At 38.6% G+C, this 16417-nt stretch overlaps 1 protein-coding gene across 1 annotated transcript in view; it reads right to left on the bottom strand.

Moving 5' to 3' along the window:
- Positions 1–16417, bottom strand: part of HDX (highly divergent homeobox) — a 39177-nt gene that overhangs the window by 1592 nt on the left and 21168 nt on the right. The window contains exons 4-7 of the mRNA XM_082004029.1: positions 14904–15050; positions 8731–8938; positions 5312–5391; positions 2320–2403 (exon numbers count right to left, since the gene is read on the bottom strand). Of these exons, the coding sequence (XP_081860155.1) occupies positions 2320–2403; positions 5312–5391; positions 8731–8938; positions 14904–15050 (519 nt within the window). The remainder of the gene's footprint in view (positions 1–2319; positions 2404–5311; positions 5392–8730; positions 8939–14903; positions 15051–16417) is intronic.

Raw genomic sequence — 16417 nt, 5'->3', positions numbered from 1 at the left:
ACAAGAGACTTGTCACAGCCAGCCATGTTACACGCAGACAGGCATTTCAGAATTACTATCACGAAAGCATTTGATTTGGGCCAAAGTTTACATGAACCTTTTAAAGAAGCACTGCTTTTTAATTTATAAGCATGACCTCTAATTCAATTTTTAAATAAAGAAAAACAAAGCCCAGGTCTCTTCTTAGAAGAAAAGGCAGGCTGGCTGTGAGAAGAGACAGCAACTAAATTCCATTATTACACCAGGAAACTTGACACGAAGATCAGGGAAAACTACTTGAAAATTCCTCAAAGCTACCACAAATTAAAATACAGCATCCTCTAGTGCAGCTGAGTTTGACATGCATCATGAAGCGTCAGCACACCAACAAGATCTCTCGGGCTACAGAATAAATGGGAATGTATTTACAAAATGGAGAACTATCAAGAATGTGCATGCTGTGGCTAAAAAGGCACTTTCCCAACCTTTGCATACATACATGTTACTATACTTGCAAATCACTTAATATAAAAATAACAAACTTAATTAAAAATTCAGGTTTGACAAGTACTTCAGTTTATTCCAAATATCTCTTCTCCTTCAAACTTACCAACTGATTGGAATGCATGATCAAAATGCTTAATCTGTTGATCAGTGTAGAGCTAAAATTCATTTCCCCTGGTTATTTTCCTTTGCAAAGATCATGCAACCTAAATAAACAGTTCACTTTCAACGATCAAAGTCATTGCGCATGTTTGCAAAAGCTGTCTGCGTAGTAGCACCAAATGCGCATCCTCCGTAAGAAAACAGTGAAAAAAATACGCACACAGAAATTGTTAGTAATGCACAATGCACACAGAAAGTAGGCATTTAGGTTCACAGATAATTCATGGTAAGCACTGAATTTACCGAGGGATATCAGAAGCAAGAAAAACCCCACCTTTGCTTATGCAACCATGTGATTAATTAGGTTGGCAGTTTTGCATACAAAACGTTCCTTGGTGGCTGGTTTTGGTGGTAGCAAATAATGACATAATTTCACTAGTGGACTTACAAGCTGGCATTTTCTTTTAATGACGAAAATACATTTTTTAGTAACATAGAACTATGCTCTGATATTCACGCTTACACTTGCTAGACTGGCTGTAATTCAACTTAGTTGATATGGAAAGGTGAGACTACGTGATGAACTGGAAGGTTTTTAACAAGCCTTTAAAAAATGGTCATTGGCTTTTTTTTTTTGCCCCCCAGAAAATTCACATTTCTTCAGTCAAAACACTGCTCACCATACTGTTCCAGCTTATAAAAGCTCCGAGATGAGAGAGAAATATTTGGGCTTTCATAAGAAAATTAGCTTAATGCATTTCTTTCAGATGCAAACTTAGAATTTTCCTATTTAGCACTAGATTTTGCCCAGCCAAAGGAGGAATTCGAATTTACGCAGAACACGCATAGGCACAACTAATCACTAATGTCAAACAACAAACCAACAAACAAGGTTCTGCAGGGCAGGCTGTCACAACACGCCGTTCACTGTGGTGACAGGTGACATTAAGAAAAGGTCATTCCCTCTCCATATTCATTCTCCGTTGCTCTTACCGGGAAAAGACTGCTTGGAGGAGTAATTTTTGTTCTGAAAAGATGATCTACTTATTATTTTGGTAATTATCGTTAGTAGAACATCCCTCTTTTCTAAGTAAAAAAATCAGCTACATAGATAAAAACATGCTCAATATACAACACAGAACTGTGGCAACTCTCACGAGAGCAGTAACACGTGCAGAACCTTTACCATCTGGCAGAAGACAGCGGCTGTCAGGTATTCGACTGCTTTTACTCCCTCCCACAACTACTGCTTCCAGATATGTTCTGCACTACACGGCTAGAATGACTTCTTCTCAAATCCCCTCATTTTATTAGAGAATTCCAGCTGTTACGTCCCTTTCCAGAGCTGGCAGCACTGGAAAAAGCATGTAAAAGCATGCTGCAGCACCCCTAAGAACAATTCTCGCACAAAAAGAAAAGTTTTGGTTTAGAGGCTAAATAAATTACTTTGTCTGGGACACGTGGTGGGAGCTGCAGATGGCTGCAGCTAGAGTAATGTAACTCCTCTGTAGAAACAGGATTTTTCCTGCTTCCCTCTGGGTTGAAAGACGGGTAATCTGGCTCTAAATGGGATGAGGAGATGTGACTGAGCGGGTGATGTGTGGTACCATGACTTCCTCATAAAAGCAGGAGTCCCGGGCTCCCACCTGCCTTTGCTGAATTCCTTGCAGATACACCCATCTGAACTGTCTGTGAAGGACTATCCAGTTTAACACTCATAGCCTAATTACTCACCTTATAATCCAAAAGAGAACTCATTTGATCCACTTCAGAATTACTTATCATATCACTTTCTTCATCATCTATAATTTCTATTTTCTGAAACAGAAGTAAACGGTTCATTCCAAATATTTGAATGTGTAGATTAGACAAACAAACGTCAATCTGTATCTCAAACTGGCATGAAAGGGTAACAGGACCTTTTGCTTGCTCCTAAGGAATTCTGAATTGTGGAGCCCCCATTAGATGGCAATCATGCGCCTTGGCCACAAGATCTGGGAAGCATCCAAACTGAAACTGTCCCTACTCAGAGCTGCTGCCATGGTGACTCGGGCTGTTTGCAGAGGAGGAGCTATATCTCACCATGCTTTTGGCATCCCGTTGCACACTATATCCCATTACAGCCTGCACAAGCCTGCACTTTGCAAGCCTTTGGTTGAAGACTTCCTGCAGGGCAAAGAAGGTTATGGAAGTTTATTCCTCTGGAGCAAAACAGACGTTATGGCAAGTGACAGGCAAGTCCTCACTGACCTACTTCTTGCCTAAAAAGATGAAGAGGTCTCCTTTGCCCTTCTGTGGCTATAGTGCAAGTCAAATGCCGTGAACAGCAGAGGACGTTGATAGAAAGAACAGTTCCAAATGCATACACATGGACATTTTCACTTAATTCACAAAAATTCTTGGGACCTTCTTATATTGAGTTTCTAAAGATACCTAAAGTACAGTGTTAGAGACCAACCTTAATGCTATTTAGAACTTTGAAATACATTCCAGTGGAAACCAGGCCACTCAAGTTTTAAAAGATTCACTTTTACATTAATTACCACTTGCATGTTCTGTTTTTCTTCCCAACAGGAAACCTTCTTTATGTAAGAAAACGACGTTAAAAGGCTATGCCAATAGGAAAATGAGCAAAGTTTACACATTTTTGGTGAACCTATGAGATTTTAAATTTTTGTTCATATCTAAGCTAGATCTCAAAGAGATGGAATAAATTTGAATTACATAGTGATAAGAATGGCAATTTTATCATGAACTCGGAAGGATGACTGCCCAGATGAAACTATAAATTTCATTTTTGAGAGGGAAACAGAAGGGTTTGGGTTTTTTTTTCTGTTTGTCACTATTTTTCATTGTTTTGACAGCTGTAAACATTTAAGAGACTGTATATAGTAAGTTAAAGCAATTTTACTACATTTTTTTAGTATACTGTTTAATACAGCTTAGGCAAGGGCCCACAATAAAGTGTATTGTACTGACACAATACACTTTAATGGTTAGTTCTTGAGGTGTTGTTTTAGAGGAGGTTTCTTCTCTGCAGCCTATGTGTGTCGTCTTCTGTCTGCCTGCAGACCAGTCATCAGCAATTGCCTTCTAATCACCAAGGAGAAATCCTTCAAGAGAGGTTAACAGTCTCTCACCAGTAGTACGCACCAAGCTCACAAGCATGTGTTGAAGGTAGGGAGAGTAAACAACATCTTCTGTGCTTCAGTGTCTGACAACCCAGCTGAAGTGATAACATTTCAAAGCCTTAATGTCACAAAGATTTTCTGTCTGCTGCTATATCATACCCTGATTAACACTGTGATTCAAATATTTCTGGTTTTAGATTCAGCTTGAGGAAAGAGTCTCTAAGTAAGTGCCAAACATTCACACTATCTTTCTTATAATTATGCATTTTAGGATACTAGGGGAAAGAACAGATTAGAATTTCAAGTAAGAAAACCATATCTCTTATGCAAGTCCAATGTATGTTAGTCCAACTTTAACTGCATACAGTTTTGAAAAGTTGTTAATTGTTTTCAGAACAGAGTATGGAAAACTACTCCTCTTCCCCCCCCGCCTCTTATTATATCAAATTATATAATGCTGGAGTTCAGGTGGACTGAAGAACTGAGTCTCTCTGACATCATCTTTGCAAACCTTTTACCTTTGTCATTTTACATTCTGCATGTCCATGGTAAACGCATCAGCCTGAAACTCAGAGTGATTATATCTAAGGTCAGGGCAGGCCACTAAGGTAAACAGAAGGGAAAAAGGCAGCTGTTTCTATTCAGGCAACCACAGATAATACAGCCATGGGATTTCACTTTACACAAAAGATGATCATATATTAACAAAAGAAAGAAAATGTTCTCCCCTCTACAAATACATAGAGGGAAGGGAATCTCCTGTTCCCTTTCCCACTTCAGGTTGTGTGCGATTAATGTAACAGAAATGTTCTTGTCATGTTCTGAGCTACTGTCATTTAAGCTCTGACTGCAGTAAGAGTGCAACTGGGAACTGGAACCATCACCTGATCATTCTGCAGATAACTTTTAAGATAAAAATTACCCTACCACTTGGGGTCTTCTCTCCTCTTCCTCCTCTCCTTTCTTCTAATTTGAGAGAAGGCAGGCTAAACAAAGGGGACATATTGCATTATTTGCCATGACTCCTCCCTCTGTCTTTCCTTCCTTGTCTTACTGCAGCCAATTAAAACCAGCAAGAACAACCGTGTTTGACTCAAGGTGAATGCAAGTGAGAAAACAAGAAACATCTAAATAATGCCCTGTCGAGGGTACGGGAATGAAGAGGACGTACCCACCCCAGCCTGATCTCACGTATTCAAGGTTAGCTACAGAGAGGACGCACTAAAGATCTGACTTTCTTAAAGCTACAGGAAACCACTTTCAATTATTATTCTGGGCTTTTTATTCTTACCGTTTTACTATACTAGGTACTTATAGAGCACTACCCTAGCATTGTGCTTTGCACTCTAGACAAAGGACACTGGATTGTTGTTATAATACAGAAAAAGCTGTATAATTCCATTTCTACTGAATGTACATAGCTCTATTGTTTTAGTACTTTCAGTGCAGTTTCTTTTAGTGCTCAACCGATACGGAAGGACTCTTAGCACACTCAACTGAAGTTTTCACCTAGTGAAAAACACCAGTGTTGGACAATAGCCTCAATATTCGCAATTAAGGAGGTCACGTCAGTGGAAAAGGAAAGGTATACATACCACATTATCAGTAGATACTGGATTCTGGTCATCATCTTTGTGACCGATTTCTTCATTTTGAAGAGCTTCATTTGTCTCTTCTGCAGAAATAAATTAATTTTTCAGATTTCATTCAAATTTTATGCTGAAGGAACATTTAACAGACTTTACCACTAAATATGTCACATCTGCTAGATACAAAAGCAAAGTCATATTATCAATGTTTATTCAGAAAAAAATACTGGATGACTTTTTTAATAAAGACATCATATCACAAGTACTTCAGGGCAAAGTCATGCCACTCGCTACTTGAAACAACAGGAAAACTATCAGTTACTCTCTTGCAACATACCAAAACCGTCCTAGTTTTAGGTTCAGGTTGGAATATTCAAAGGTGATGAAGAGTTTCACATCAGAGGTGCCCAGAACTTTTTTATTTAAACATTAGAAGTAAATTAATATATGAAAAATCCTGCATGCCCTGAAATTATAGGGTACTTATCAGAATCCCACTTTCTCCTTGCAGGCACTGACTAGTTATGAACCAAAAACTGATCAAGCAGATTATTTCATTCTTGTATGGCAAATGTTTATTCCTAGTGAATCTAGGCTTCTCTCTTTACGTATAAGCAAAGTATGCACTTGAAAACAGAGCAAATCTTCTCCTTAAATTTCAACTACAAGCACTAGATGATTTTATTAGCCCTAACTATGGCCAGCGTGAAAAAGCCAAGAAAGATAACCATATACTTAATCAGAGGGATGAATGTTTCTCAGATTTATTTTAATTCTCCACACTTAATATACTGTCAAGAAGAAAATGGTTGATAGAAACAGCAAATCAGAAAATAAACCAAAACACAGAGGCAAGACAGCCATGATAAAAATCTGAAATGATGCCGTTAACAGCTAGGCTATCAATTGGAAATACACTGCTTCCAAGCGCTAGTAAAATTACACAGTTCTGCAGAGGGCAGAGCTTGCGTGAAAAGGGTCGAACTGTCCAGCTATTGCACCTGAAGAGGAAAGGAGGCATGGGAAGCGAACGGGCAGCAGATGTGCACGTGGGATGCTGGAAGAGAGGGCAGATAATGATGCAGGGTGTATCACGTCCACGCAAACACAGGGGTAATGGGATTTAACTGAGGAGTACCAACAGTTTCAGAGTGAGGATAATATTTAGGCCACACAGAGACAGTTATTGTTTTAAATAACTTTTCTACCAGTAAAATATCTCTAAACTGAGCCAATTTTATTTGAAGTTCTTTCAAATAAATTTTATCTGCCACTGGCCACAACTTCAGAGAAAATTTCTGCTAGCAGCAAAAGCAAATGGGTCCAAATGAGAGAACCGTAAAGCAGGGAGCAACATACGATCCCACCATTAGGCTCAGAGGAATGAAGGTCACTGAAGATGCACCTGAGGGATTCTGAAACAGCCTGAAGCACCAGTCACTCAGTAACCCTGACAGTCACCACTTGGATTCAATAGTCGAGAGAAGCAACTCCCTATAGCACTTTCAACTCTTTAAATATTCATCCTCAGCTAATATAAACTGGCACAGCTATAATGGCTTCCACAGAGCATTTACGCAAAGTATGGATTCAAGTAGCATACATTTAAAAAGGTAAGGCATCATAAGAACTTTAATGCTTAGTTTTGCATCAGAGTACAGCTTTTTTAAAGTATTTACACACTACATTTTAAAAACAAGTGCCATCAACACTTCCACTCTAATTAGGTGACTAAAAGTATCTTTTTCCTGTCTTTGAAAGTGTTTTTTTGTTGTTGTGTTTTGGGTTTTTTTAATAAATTAGGACCAAAAGTTACAGTTCTCAAACATTAAAATAATCACATATCTGTGCCTGAATAGTACACATGATTACTGGTGGAAATATTTTCCAGGAAGTTCAAAAGAAGATGAGCTGCAGCAGTGAAACCTACTCCTTTGAACTGAAGAAATGAATAGAAATAATTCTTACAGTAGAATAAAAGAATGAGAGGGGGATTCTTGGATGCTGTGGAAATCCTATAGTTTTCTTGCACTTCCTTAAGCTTTGACTCTAATAATCTACTCATAGTCTTACAGCCTTATCCTGTTTTATGAAAGCCTCGTTCAATAAATGTAGTGTTATTCCTCACTTTAAGCTACAGAGAATTCATCCTCTTCCCCGTCACCATTTTCTTTCAAACTGATCTGACTAAATCAGTTCCTTCCACACCTCAGGCAAATCAAGGACTCTTAGATTCTGCATCTCACTTGTCTTTCAATCACTTGGCCCATTTCTTTATCATCTTAGTCTCTTTACAGTAGAATATGACAAAGCTATCACAAATTCATTCCCAGCAGTTCTCCGTTTTTCTAGTTCTTTCCTTTAAACTGCGCAGACAAAATGACAAGATCAAGTCTGGCATATTAAGCTGCAATAGTATGCACTAGATCAGACTTCCTTTTAGTTTAGAGAGCAAAGGCTTTATTGATCTCTTCTAATCAGAAGCACTGGGAGCAATTAGTTGAGCTCGGGAAGGTAGTGAATGTGCCAAGCAGCAGTTCATAGCTGCTGCCCTAGGCCCAGAGCACTAATGTACAAGAGGGAAAGGGAAAGATCAATTTAATGTGGTCATGCAGTTCTGGGAGGTGGAGTAAAAGGGAATTAAGTCTGAGACACTTATCACTCAAGATCATGCAATTTACTGAGAACACACAGGCACCCCATCTGTGCAGTTCTAAGGCTTTGAGTAGTCCCTTGTTACCAACTTTGATCTTTTCTGTTGGTTTGTATTTGCTTGTCAGAGACCATACATGCACCGCAGACAGCCTAATGGAAGAAGTTCCGCTATGCTTTGACATATGGTGAAGCTCTTTCAGTTCAAGACCAAGTCTGAGCTAATATATCTTCTGAATATACCTCATCAGCATGAGTTTAGTATCAGGAAAACTGGAAGTACATAGCTCTGGTCAGCTCAAAGTGGACAGGTTCACACGCATTAGTGCTTCTTTAGATGAGAACTGTTGGTGTGATTTGGGCAAACAGGAATGGATATTCAAGCTGGCTGTGTAGAACTGGCAGTTATCAGAGAACATTTTTGAAAACCTGGCTTCCTAAGGAAGTGAGACAGACATTTGTACTGTCTGTCCATCTCTCAGCTGCACCAGCAAATTGTGAACCTGTCAATTAACTTCAGAAGAATCTGTCAGAAACGAAGGTCTTATGAGAAAACGTTTCTGCAAGCTTTGTGAACACAAACCCAACAACATTCATATAGAGAGGTAAAAGAAAGAGACCAAACAGTACCTTCAGTATGGCCAAGGCAGGTAACTTGCGACTGTTAGACACTCTTTCAGACATTTTTGAATGGGTACAACAGAGAATCCAAAGCATGCACACTGCACAAAATTAAAAATATACGCACAGTAGTTAACTGCATTTTCAAATACCTTGTGAGCTTCCTTCAGATAAGCAGATTGATACTTCATCATTCCTATCATTATCATCCCCCACTTCAGTAGCAGTTTCCTCTCCTGGATTAAGTGCTGATTTAGAAACAAATTCAGATTGATCAGAGAAATCAGCAGGACCTCCTCTAGGGGGTGGGACCTCAATCCCCATTAAACGATATTTCCGTCTTCGATTCCCAATCCAAGTCTTGTAAGAGAAATAAACATGAATGATATCAGAAACTATAACAAAAGCAACAGGCTCACAACCATGTGAAATTAGCACATCTGTACTATAGGAGCAAGAGCGTAGCCAGCAATTCCAGGGAGATGATTATTCCCCCGTATTTGACCCTCATGAAGCTGCTTCCTGGAATACTGTGTCCAGGCTCAGTCCTCCAATACAAGGGGAAAGGGAAGGAACGTGCACAGCAAAAGGAAAAGACACAACAGTCACAAGTCACAGCAAGGGAAGCTCTGACTGGAATTAAGACAAAAAAACATCCTTTACAGTGAGGCACTGGAACAATTTGTCCATAGGAGTCTTGGCATCTCCAACCTTGGAGGTACTCAACATTTTGCTGGACAACGTCCTGAGAAACGTGACCTAACTCTGAAGTCAATCCTGCTCTAAACAGAGAGTAGGACTAGGTGACCTTGTAAGGTCTCTCCCCACCTAAATTATTCAATGAATTTAACATAAGATCTTTGATCCAGGTTCTTCCGCTCTGCAACTTCCACGACTGGACTAAAGCATCCAGTGACCCAAACGGTCCACCTGTTATAGAATTTCCTACAGCACAGAAGATGTTGTCCAAGGTGGTAGCTCTACATCACTCTGATGACAGAACATAAGTTGGCAGAATTAAATTCAGAGCAATATTACTCTCTTTGTTTGGAAGACAACTCTTTAAGAAACATTGCTTGCAGTAAGGTATATAAGAGCATACTGTAAACAGTGGTGGGAGATGAAACAGGTCCAGGACCAAGGAACTTGGAAACGCATTCATGATCAAATGAGTATGGATGCTCTTAGTTCATTTTACATCAATAAAACTGACAGTTTCAACAAAGGGGGAAAAAAAAAAAAAAGACATTCAAAGTTCTCCAAGTGGATCTGTATAACTGTTAGTTAACTTGCTTTCTCTGATAAGGTCTACACTAAAAATTATTAAAGACTGAAAATAGAATTTAGCATGATGTAATAAGAATTGTCTGCAACTCTTCACCTCTTAACTCCTCCTTCCCTTGTATTACTCAGGCTTTTAACTTCTCATCCAATTTCAATTCTACGTTAACAGCTCTTGTTCCCAGACACTTTGTTCCATCCATGTCAGTTCTCTACTAGCATCCAAAAATCCTTCTCAGAGCCAGGATCAATTTCTTTGCCAACTGCTAACTTCCAGTCTTCTTGACCTGGCTCTCCTCCCCCTTCCACACCATCTAAAACACAGGAGAAGCAGCGCTGATAGCCTTAGTGGGATTTTCCTTATCGTTTCAGGACCTGACCACACGCTGGCCCAGGATGGACGATGGTGGAGCGTGGCCGTGTAAGCTGTCACCATGGAGTGTGTGCTTGACTCCTGTGATGATGATGGATGCACAGCATGGTCGTTACTAGGTTCTGAAGAATGCTCAGTGCTGCAATTTCTGGATTGCTAAAACTCAAACATCTCGAGAGAACACGGGCAGTTGCTATTTTTGAAAGCACATGATCACGGCACATCCCTACCATAAGGTCTGTGTTCCAACAGAGTTTAGTAAACACACTAAAATATTGTAGGATTTTTTTGTTTAAAGACACTAAACATTACTCTGGCCCTATTTCTGAAGTACCTGCACTGCTACTCCTCTCCATCACACTTTCTTTAACTGCAGTTCTGATACATAGTATGAAAAAGTTTAGTAAAAACCTTTTTGCTTATAATACCTTGATTATCAAATGGAAAAATTAGGAAGTATTAACAGCAGTCTCAACTACTAAAGAGAGTTTCATGCAGTGCCAGCCTTCCAAAAAATATTTTTTAAAGCTGATTCTCTTTAGCTAGCTAAAAGATGACATGGTTAACACTATTTTGGGCAAATCACTGATGTTGGGCGATATTTGCTTTCCTACCTTGCTGATTTTGCTCTTTGAAGAATGCAAAACAGATACACAGAGAGCTACCTAGGTATTTTTGTACATTATATACAGTTTGGGAAAAACAAAGAAAAAAACCCACACAAGTGGCCCCTTCCAGACCTAGATCTCTTTTCTTCCAAACAGTGTATGGCTATTCTTTAAACTTTCTCATAATCTTATGATGGTAAGAAATAGTGCTAACAACTATAAAATTTAAAAGCAAATCTGCTTTTTTTTTTTACTAGAAAATTCAGAAAAAAATTGAGGCACTCAAGAAAGGTAGATCTTACTTGTATTTTGCATACCTTTCAAAGCAGAAAAATCTTTCATTCAACATACTGAATATGTCATAGAAGAGGAACAAAAATTTTATAGTGTGTCTAATTAAAGTGGGAAAGAAAAGTAGTAAGCTTTCATATCCTGCATGCTACATTCAACTATGAATATTCTGGAGCAGTACAACGATGACTGCAAGAGCAGATCAGTAATTCTACATAGGAAACCAGCTTAATAATTCTCATTATACCCCTAAAATACTACCTCCTTAAAAACTTCAAACAACATCTGTAAAGCGCATGTGACTGGACTCATTAAGTCTACTTACGGCAGCCAGCAATGAACTCAACAGCAACTTTCTCGGCTTCAACTGACCAGATGACCAGCAAGAGTTAGGGAAGAAAGGCTAGAGTCCAGGCAGAAGGAGCCAGCATATGTCTGCCCTCAGGCAGCTTATAAGGAAGTGGACTGCCAGGGAGCCACTTAAAAGCATGATTACAGCTCTCCAGATTTTGAGGTTAGGGTGTCAATGTTCTAGAAAGATTCTAGGTTGGAACCTTCAGAAATCCCACTTAACTGAAAAAATAAAGATGGAATATCCTCAGTTGTTTTTCCAGTGTCTCTCTCGATCATAAGCCAGATCCAGACTAGGCCTAAAGCCCCCAACAAGAAGAGCTGTTAGCCAGCTGTGAAGAATGAGTGGTCTTTCTGCTGCAACTGCTTGATTTTGCTGCTAAACTCAGGGCGCAGCACTACCATCAGTAACCCAGCTTTAATCTGATGAGCTGCTGGTACATAGGAGGAGGTGTCTTTAGCCTGTGGTGGGTGCTTCAGAGTAGCTTTTGACCTCTTATGAATGAAAGTTTTATGTTCTATAAAAAAAATTTGTCATGCATTTTTCTTATATTCCTCATGTATTTCTGAGGCGTTTGATAGCTGTCATCCGTCGTTCTCAAATATCTAATGTCTCACTGCCAAGAAGGCTATTCTGCTTTCAGATGCTAGTTTGGTATGAATGAGTAAAATTAGACAAGAGAAATATAAACAAGTATGTGTAAGTAAGTACAAAAAAACCCTCAAACAACTGCATGATTGCAATAATTATAATGTAACCAAAAGAAATATTGTAAGTTTAATGAAGTATTGGCCAGAGTTCACATATCAAGTATGACATAACTCTTTTTATTTCCCTCTTTTGGTGTCTTGGGAACGTATGAAAGATATTTGAGGGTGCAAATGTGCATAACGTTAAGGTACAACCAGCAGTCACTTTGCAAGTCCCCTCTCCTACTCGAAGTACAAAAACGATGGAATAAAATCCCCTGTTCAACCTTGAAAGATCAAATCCAGTGGAACTATGCATGGTGACAAACTTTATCTTTCCTTCTACTGGAAAACAGATTTGATACTTTCTTTGTAGTGAACATCTTGCAAGGCAGTATGGGTCGTCAGGAACGATCTTTTGTAGTTCTGGAATGGCAAAATTTATCTGGGCAACTAATGAATTTCCATTAAAAAAAGCTATTAAAAGGGGAAAATTGGGACAGGTATTTAATTGAATTAAAACAAGTGATATGTATATGCACAGTTGTATATGTTTTTACATATTTATATAAAATTATATTATTTATATAACGTATTATATATATTTGTTGTGCCTATTATTTGATGTATATATATTTACTTGGCTGTATATATATATACACTTATTACTATACTTATTACTATTTTACATATGCTACTTTTTTTTTTTTTTTACATCACAGATGGAGAAACAGTTGCTAGTTGCAGACTACTTAGAATTCACGGTACAATGAAATACAAAGGCAACAGCGTACAAGTATTGAAAGTGGAGAGCTTTTTCCAGAAGCATCCCTCAGTCTAGCTCTTCTCGGCTGAGCATGCAGTATAGGGCAGAGATGCAGTGGTCCACTCATGCCTTACAGCTGACTACATCACTGCTGTGTCCCGACTCCTTGTGAGAAAGAGACCATGCTGCACACTAACCTCCAGGCAGCAATGTTTCCTACCGAAGAAAATGCAGGCTGGCAGATAAGGAGAGAGGCACAATGCGATGTGCCTATATAGATCCCAAAACAAATTTAGGACGTGACAGAAAATACCTGTCCTACAGCTGGGACGCACACGATGTGCCTCAGAGAAAGGACAACAGGAAGCACTGAAGATCATACATGCCCTGTAGCATAAATTCAGCCCTTTCAAATAAGAAATAAATAGTGCAGGATGGTGCAGGACCGACTTCCACCTAAGTCTTGCCACAATTCTCAAGGCTGTTGTATAGAGGAACCCGAGGCAGTGGTAGGACAGATACTGGTAACACCACCAGTTAATATGAAGAAATCTTTTTGTTCATTCGTGTGTGTATGTTCTAATATAGGTGATGCCAGAGAGTCTTCTGGAGTTGATCAGAGCCTAGTACATCTGCCCTGAAGACAACAGCATTTCAAGCAGATGCTATTGAAAGACGTGTACGGAACGTCATACTGTCATCCTCTGTGTGCCAATAAGGATGTTCTTAAGGCAACAAAGAGAGGCGAAGCATGAGTGTCAGTCTTACTGCTCTGTGAATAAGGCATTTCATATCCAGGAGCCCACTTTCTGATGCTGTCAGTGGAAGGAACTTCACCTTTCAGAAAGCAAATGGAAGAGCTTGGAAAACATGCAGAAGCTTTGTAGTCTATAGAGAAAAGAATAATTCTTTTCAGCCTCCAAAACTACAATTTCATTTTTTTATAATGCACATATGCTCAGGAAAACAAGCAAGGAAATAACCAAATTAGTGTTCAATACTGCAAGTAACTTCAGTCCCATTTTGATATGCCAACCCAAGAGAGATCTCCTCAACAGAAGAGTTTCAAATAAGGGCTCCTAGTTCCACTTTTGCAGCGATGTCAGAATTGGAAGAAAGAGGTGGAAAAAGAGGACAAAGGCTGAAAGGACTAGCTGCAATTTTCATGCCCATTATGAGGGAGAGGAAGACACTAACCATGTTTTTGTATTGACTGCAAAGACAGTTGGACCATTTTCTAAGAATGGAAACACTCAGAGAATGAGACGGCCACAGTTTGAGAGCGATGATGTATGTCTGGTAATTGGGAATACAGTGGCAACAACCGATGCTGTACCAAACTTCCCTACCTCTGGAAGAGGTGGTGTGGAATGGTTCTCAGGAATCACGTTATCTACAGCAAACCTGTCCTTTCTAAAGCAATCCTTCCTCAACAACATCTATACAGACTACCAAATTGAAGACCCAGAATTCTTCGCAGTACCCTTTGCCCTCTATCACATCTCAACCTAGCTTCAAGACAGTCTTGTAAAATATTTTTTCCTAGTTTTAAACATTTTCTTTCTTATGTTTACAATGATTTTTTCCTATACGCATTAATGAGAAATGTTTTCCCTGTATCTTTAGAAAGGCTTTTTTGATTCTTAATAGCAATATAAATACATTTTTTAGGGATATCCTAGAAGACTGAAAAGTGTAACACTCTTACTTAAAATCTTACTCAAGTCTAAAGAGAATGTCAAACGGCTCATAGTGCTACTCCTGCTGCTGATCAATAAGACTCTTACCTGAGGGCTTTTTTCTATTTATAGACTGCAGAAAGAGCAAGTGAGCGCTTCCCAACATGGTCATTCATTATGTAATATGTGAAATCTATTTCAAGCTTCCTCATGAAATTTTTAAAGGCTTTCATCTGTCCTATTTTTGCTTCTGCGACAAGATAGGGGAAGACTCTAGATTTCTTACCCGCACTATTTCACAGTCAACATTTAATTCTGCAGCCACAGCTTCAATTTTCTCTCTGCAGACTGAGCCCAGGCTGGTCATGCCATTGTCCCAGTATTTCTTTAGGGTAGCTAAGTCTCGGTCACTAAATTGTGTGCGGTCCTGTAACTGTAAGATAAAAAAAAATACTGTTAGATGAAAAAAAAAATTCTGCTTATGCTATTCATTTAATTTCCAGAGGTCTTGCATACGGTAAGACACACGTTATACTGTCTCCATGGCTTTTCTTCTCTTTTAACTCTCCCTTAAGAATTTTTTTTTTAAAGTTTGTTTTTTTTATCCAGGGCAGTAGAGTTCCCTGGGATTTGCTTGAAAAGGCAATGGCAGTGCTAACGCAAGTTTAAAGCACTTCAGCTTTGTTTCAACTCCACCTGGTTTTTTACATTTGTTTTATCTCATTCTGTAAGGCCTTACTGAAAATAACTTTTTCCCCCCTGTGCTGTTTACTCTCTCCACCCAAGTTATGCAAATTATTCCTCAAGGCTTTTCAAGTTTCTCACCCTCCCCCACCTAAAGTTCTTTTATCTTACTGCAAACTACAATACATGCATAATTCAAAGGACTCCGAGTTCCTAAAGGGAATACTTTAACGTTTATTTGCTAGGCTTCAGAGTTTAAATTGGTTCCACTGTTTATTTGTGAGTTCCCTAACATTTTGTCTATATTTATCAAAATACGAGATAGTGGACTACTGATATAAGGACTAATACTGAGAAACAAATCCTAGCCATTCTACCACTTCTTGAACTGTTGTAGGCATACAGTATCATTCACTAGCAGAATGTACAAGCTTCATGAAAATTTTTTAGCCCAGAATTTTAATTAAAATCTACAGTTTCTTTACGCCGACCCATGGTTGTCATCTCTCCTGCTATTAGGAATACATAAATGCAACAATAAAGTCTGCACTAGTAAGCTAAAATCTGCCAAATCTGTCATCATGTCTTACAAAATTCAACTGTCAAAATAAACATGATTTCAATATCTGAAATCTGGATTTGCTCATTTAAAACCTGTTGAAAGTTAGAATGAAATAACTTTAAAATGGAGTAAAATGAAATGTTGCAGAATTAGAATCATTATTAGAATTATTTGAAATAATTATTTCAAATAATTCTAATATTGAAATAATTGAAAAAATTATTAGAATAATTTGGACAGTTATCAATTTTAATTTTTCTAAGTCTTCTGAATATGGTAATCCTTGCAATTTTCTTTTTTTAAAAATTACTATTTCTCAAAATGTTAGAGGCACTTGAGTCTCCTCAATATATAAGCATAAAATAGGGGTATCAAAACCTTGTCTCCTTAAAATAATCCCAGGTGGGCCAGGAAAAAAAAAAAAAAAAAAGGCACGAGTTATACACTGAAGTATGGTCTATTGTTAACTGTTACCAGTCACTCAGATTTTTCTTCTTGGCTATCGTTTCACACATCCAAGTACAGAATGAGAGAAGCCGTTTCCATCCTGCCTG

The sequence above is a fragment of the Phaethon aethereus genome (assembly GCF_964289735.1).
Source record: "Phaethon aethereus genome assembly, chromosome: 10".
Lineage (NCBI taxonomy): Eukaryota > Metazoa > Chordata > Aves > Phaethontiformes > Phaethontidae > Phaethon > Phaethon aethereus.
The sequence above is the reverse complement of the archived record's forward strand: the minus strand, read 5'-3'. Positions and strand labels throughout refer to the sequence as shown.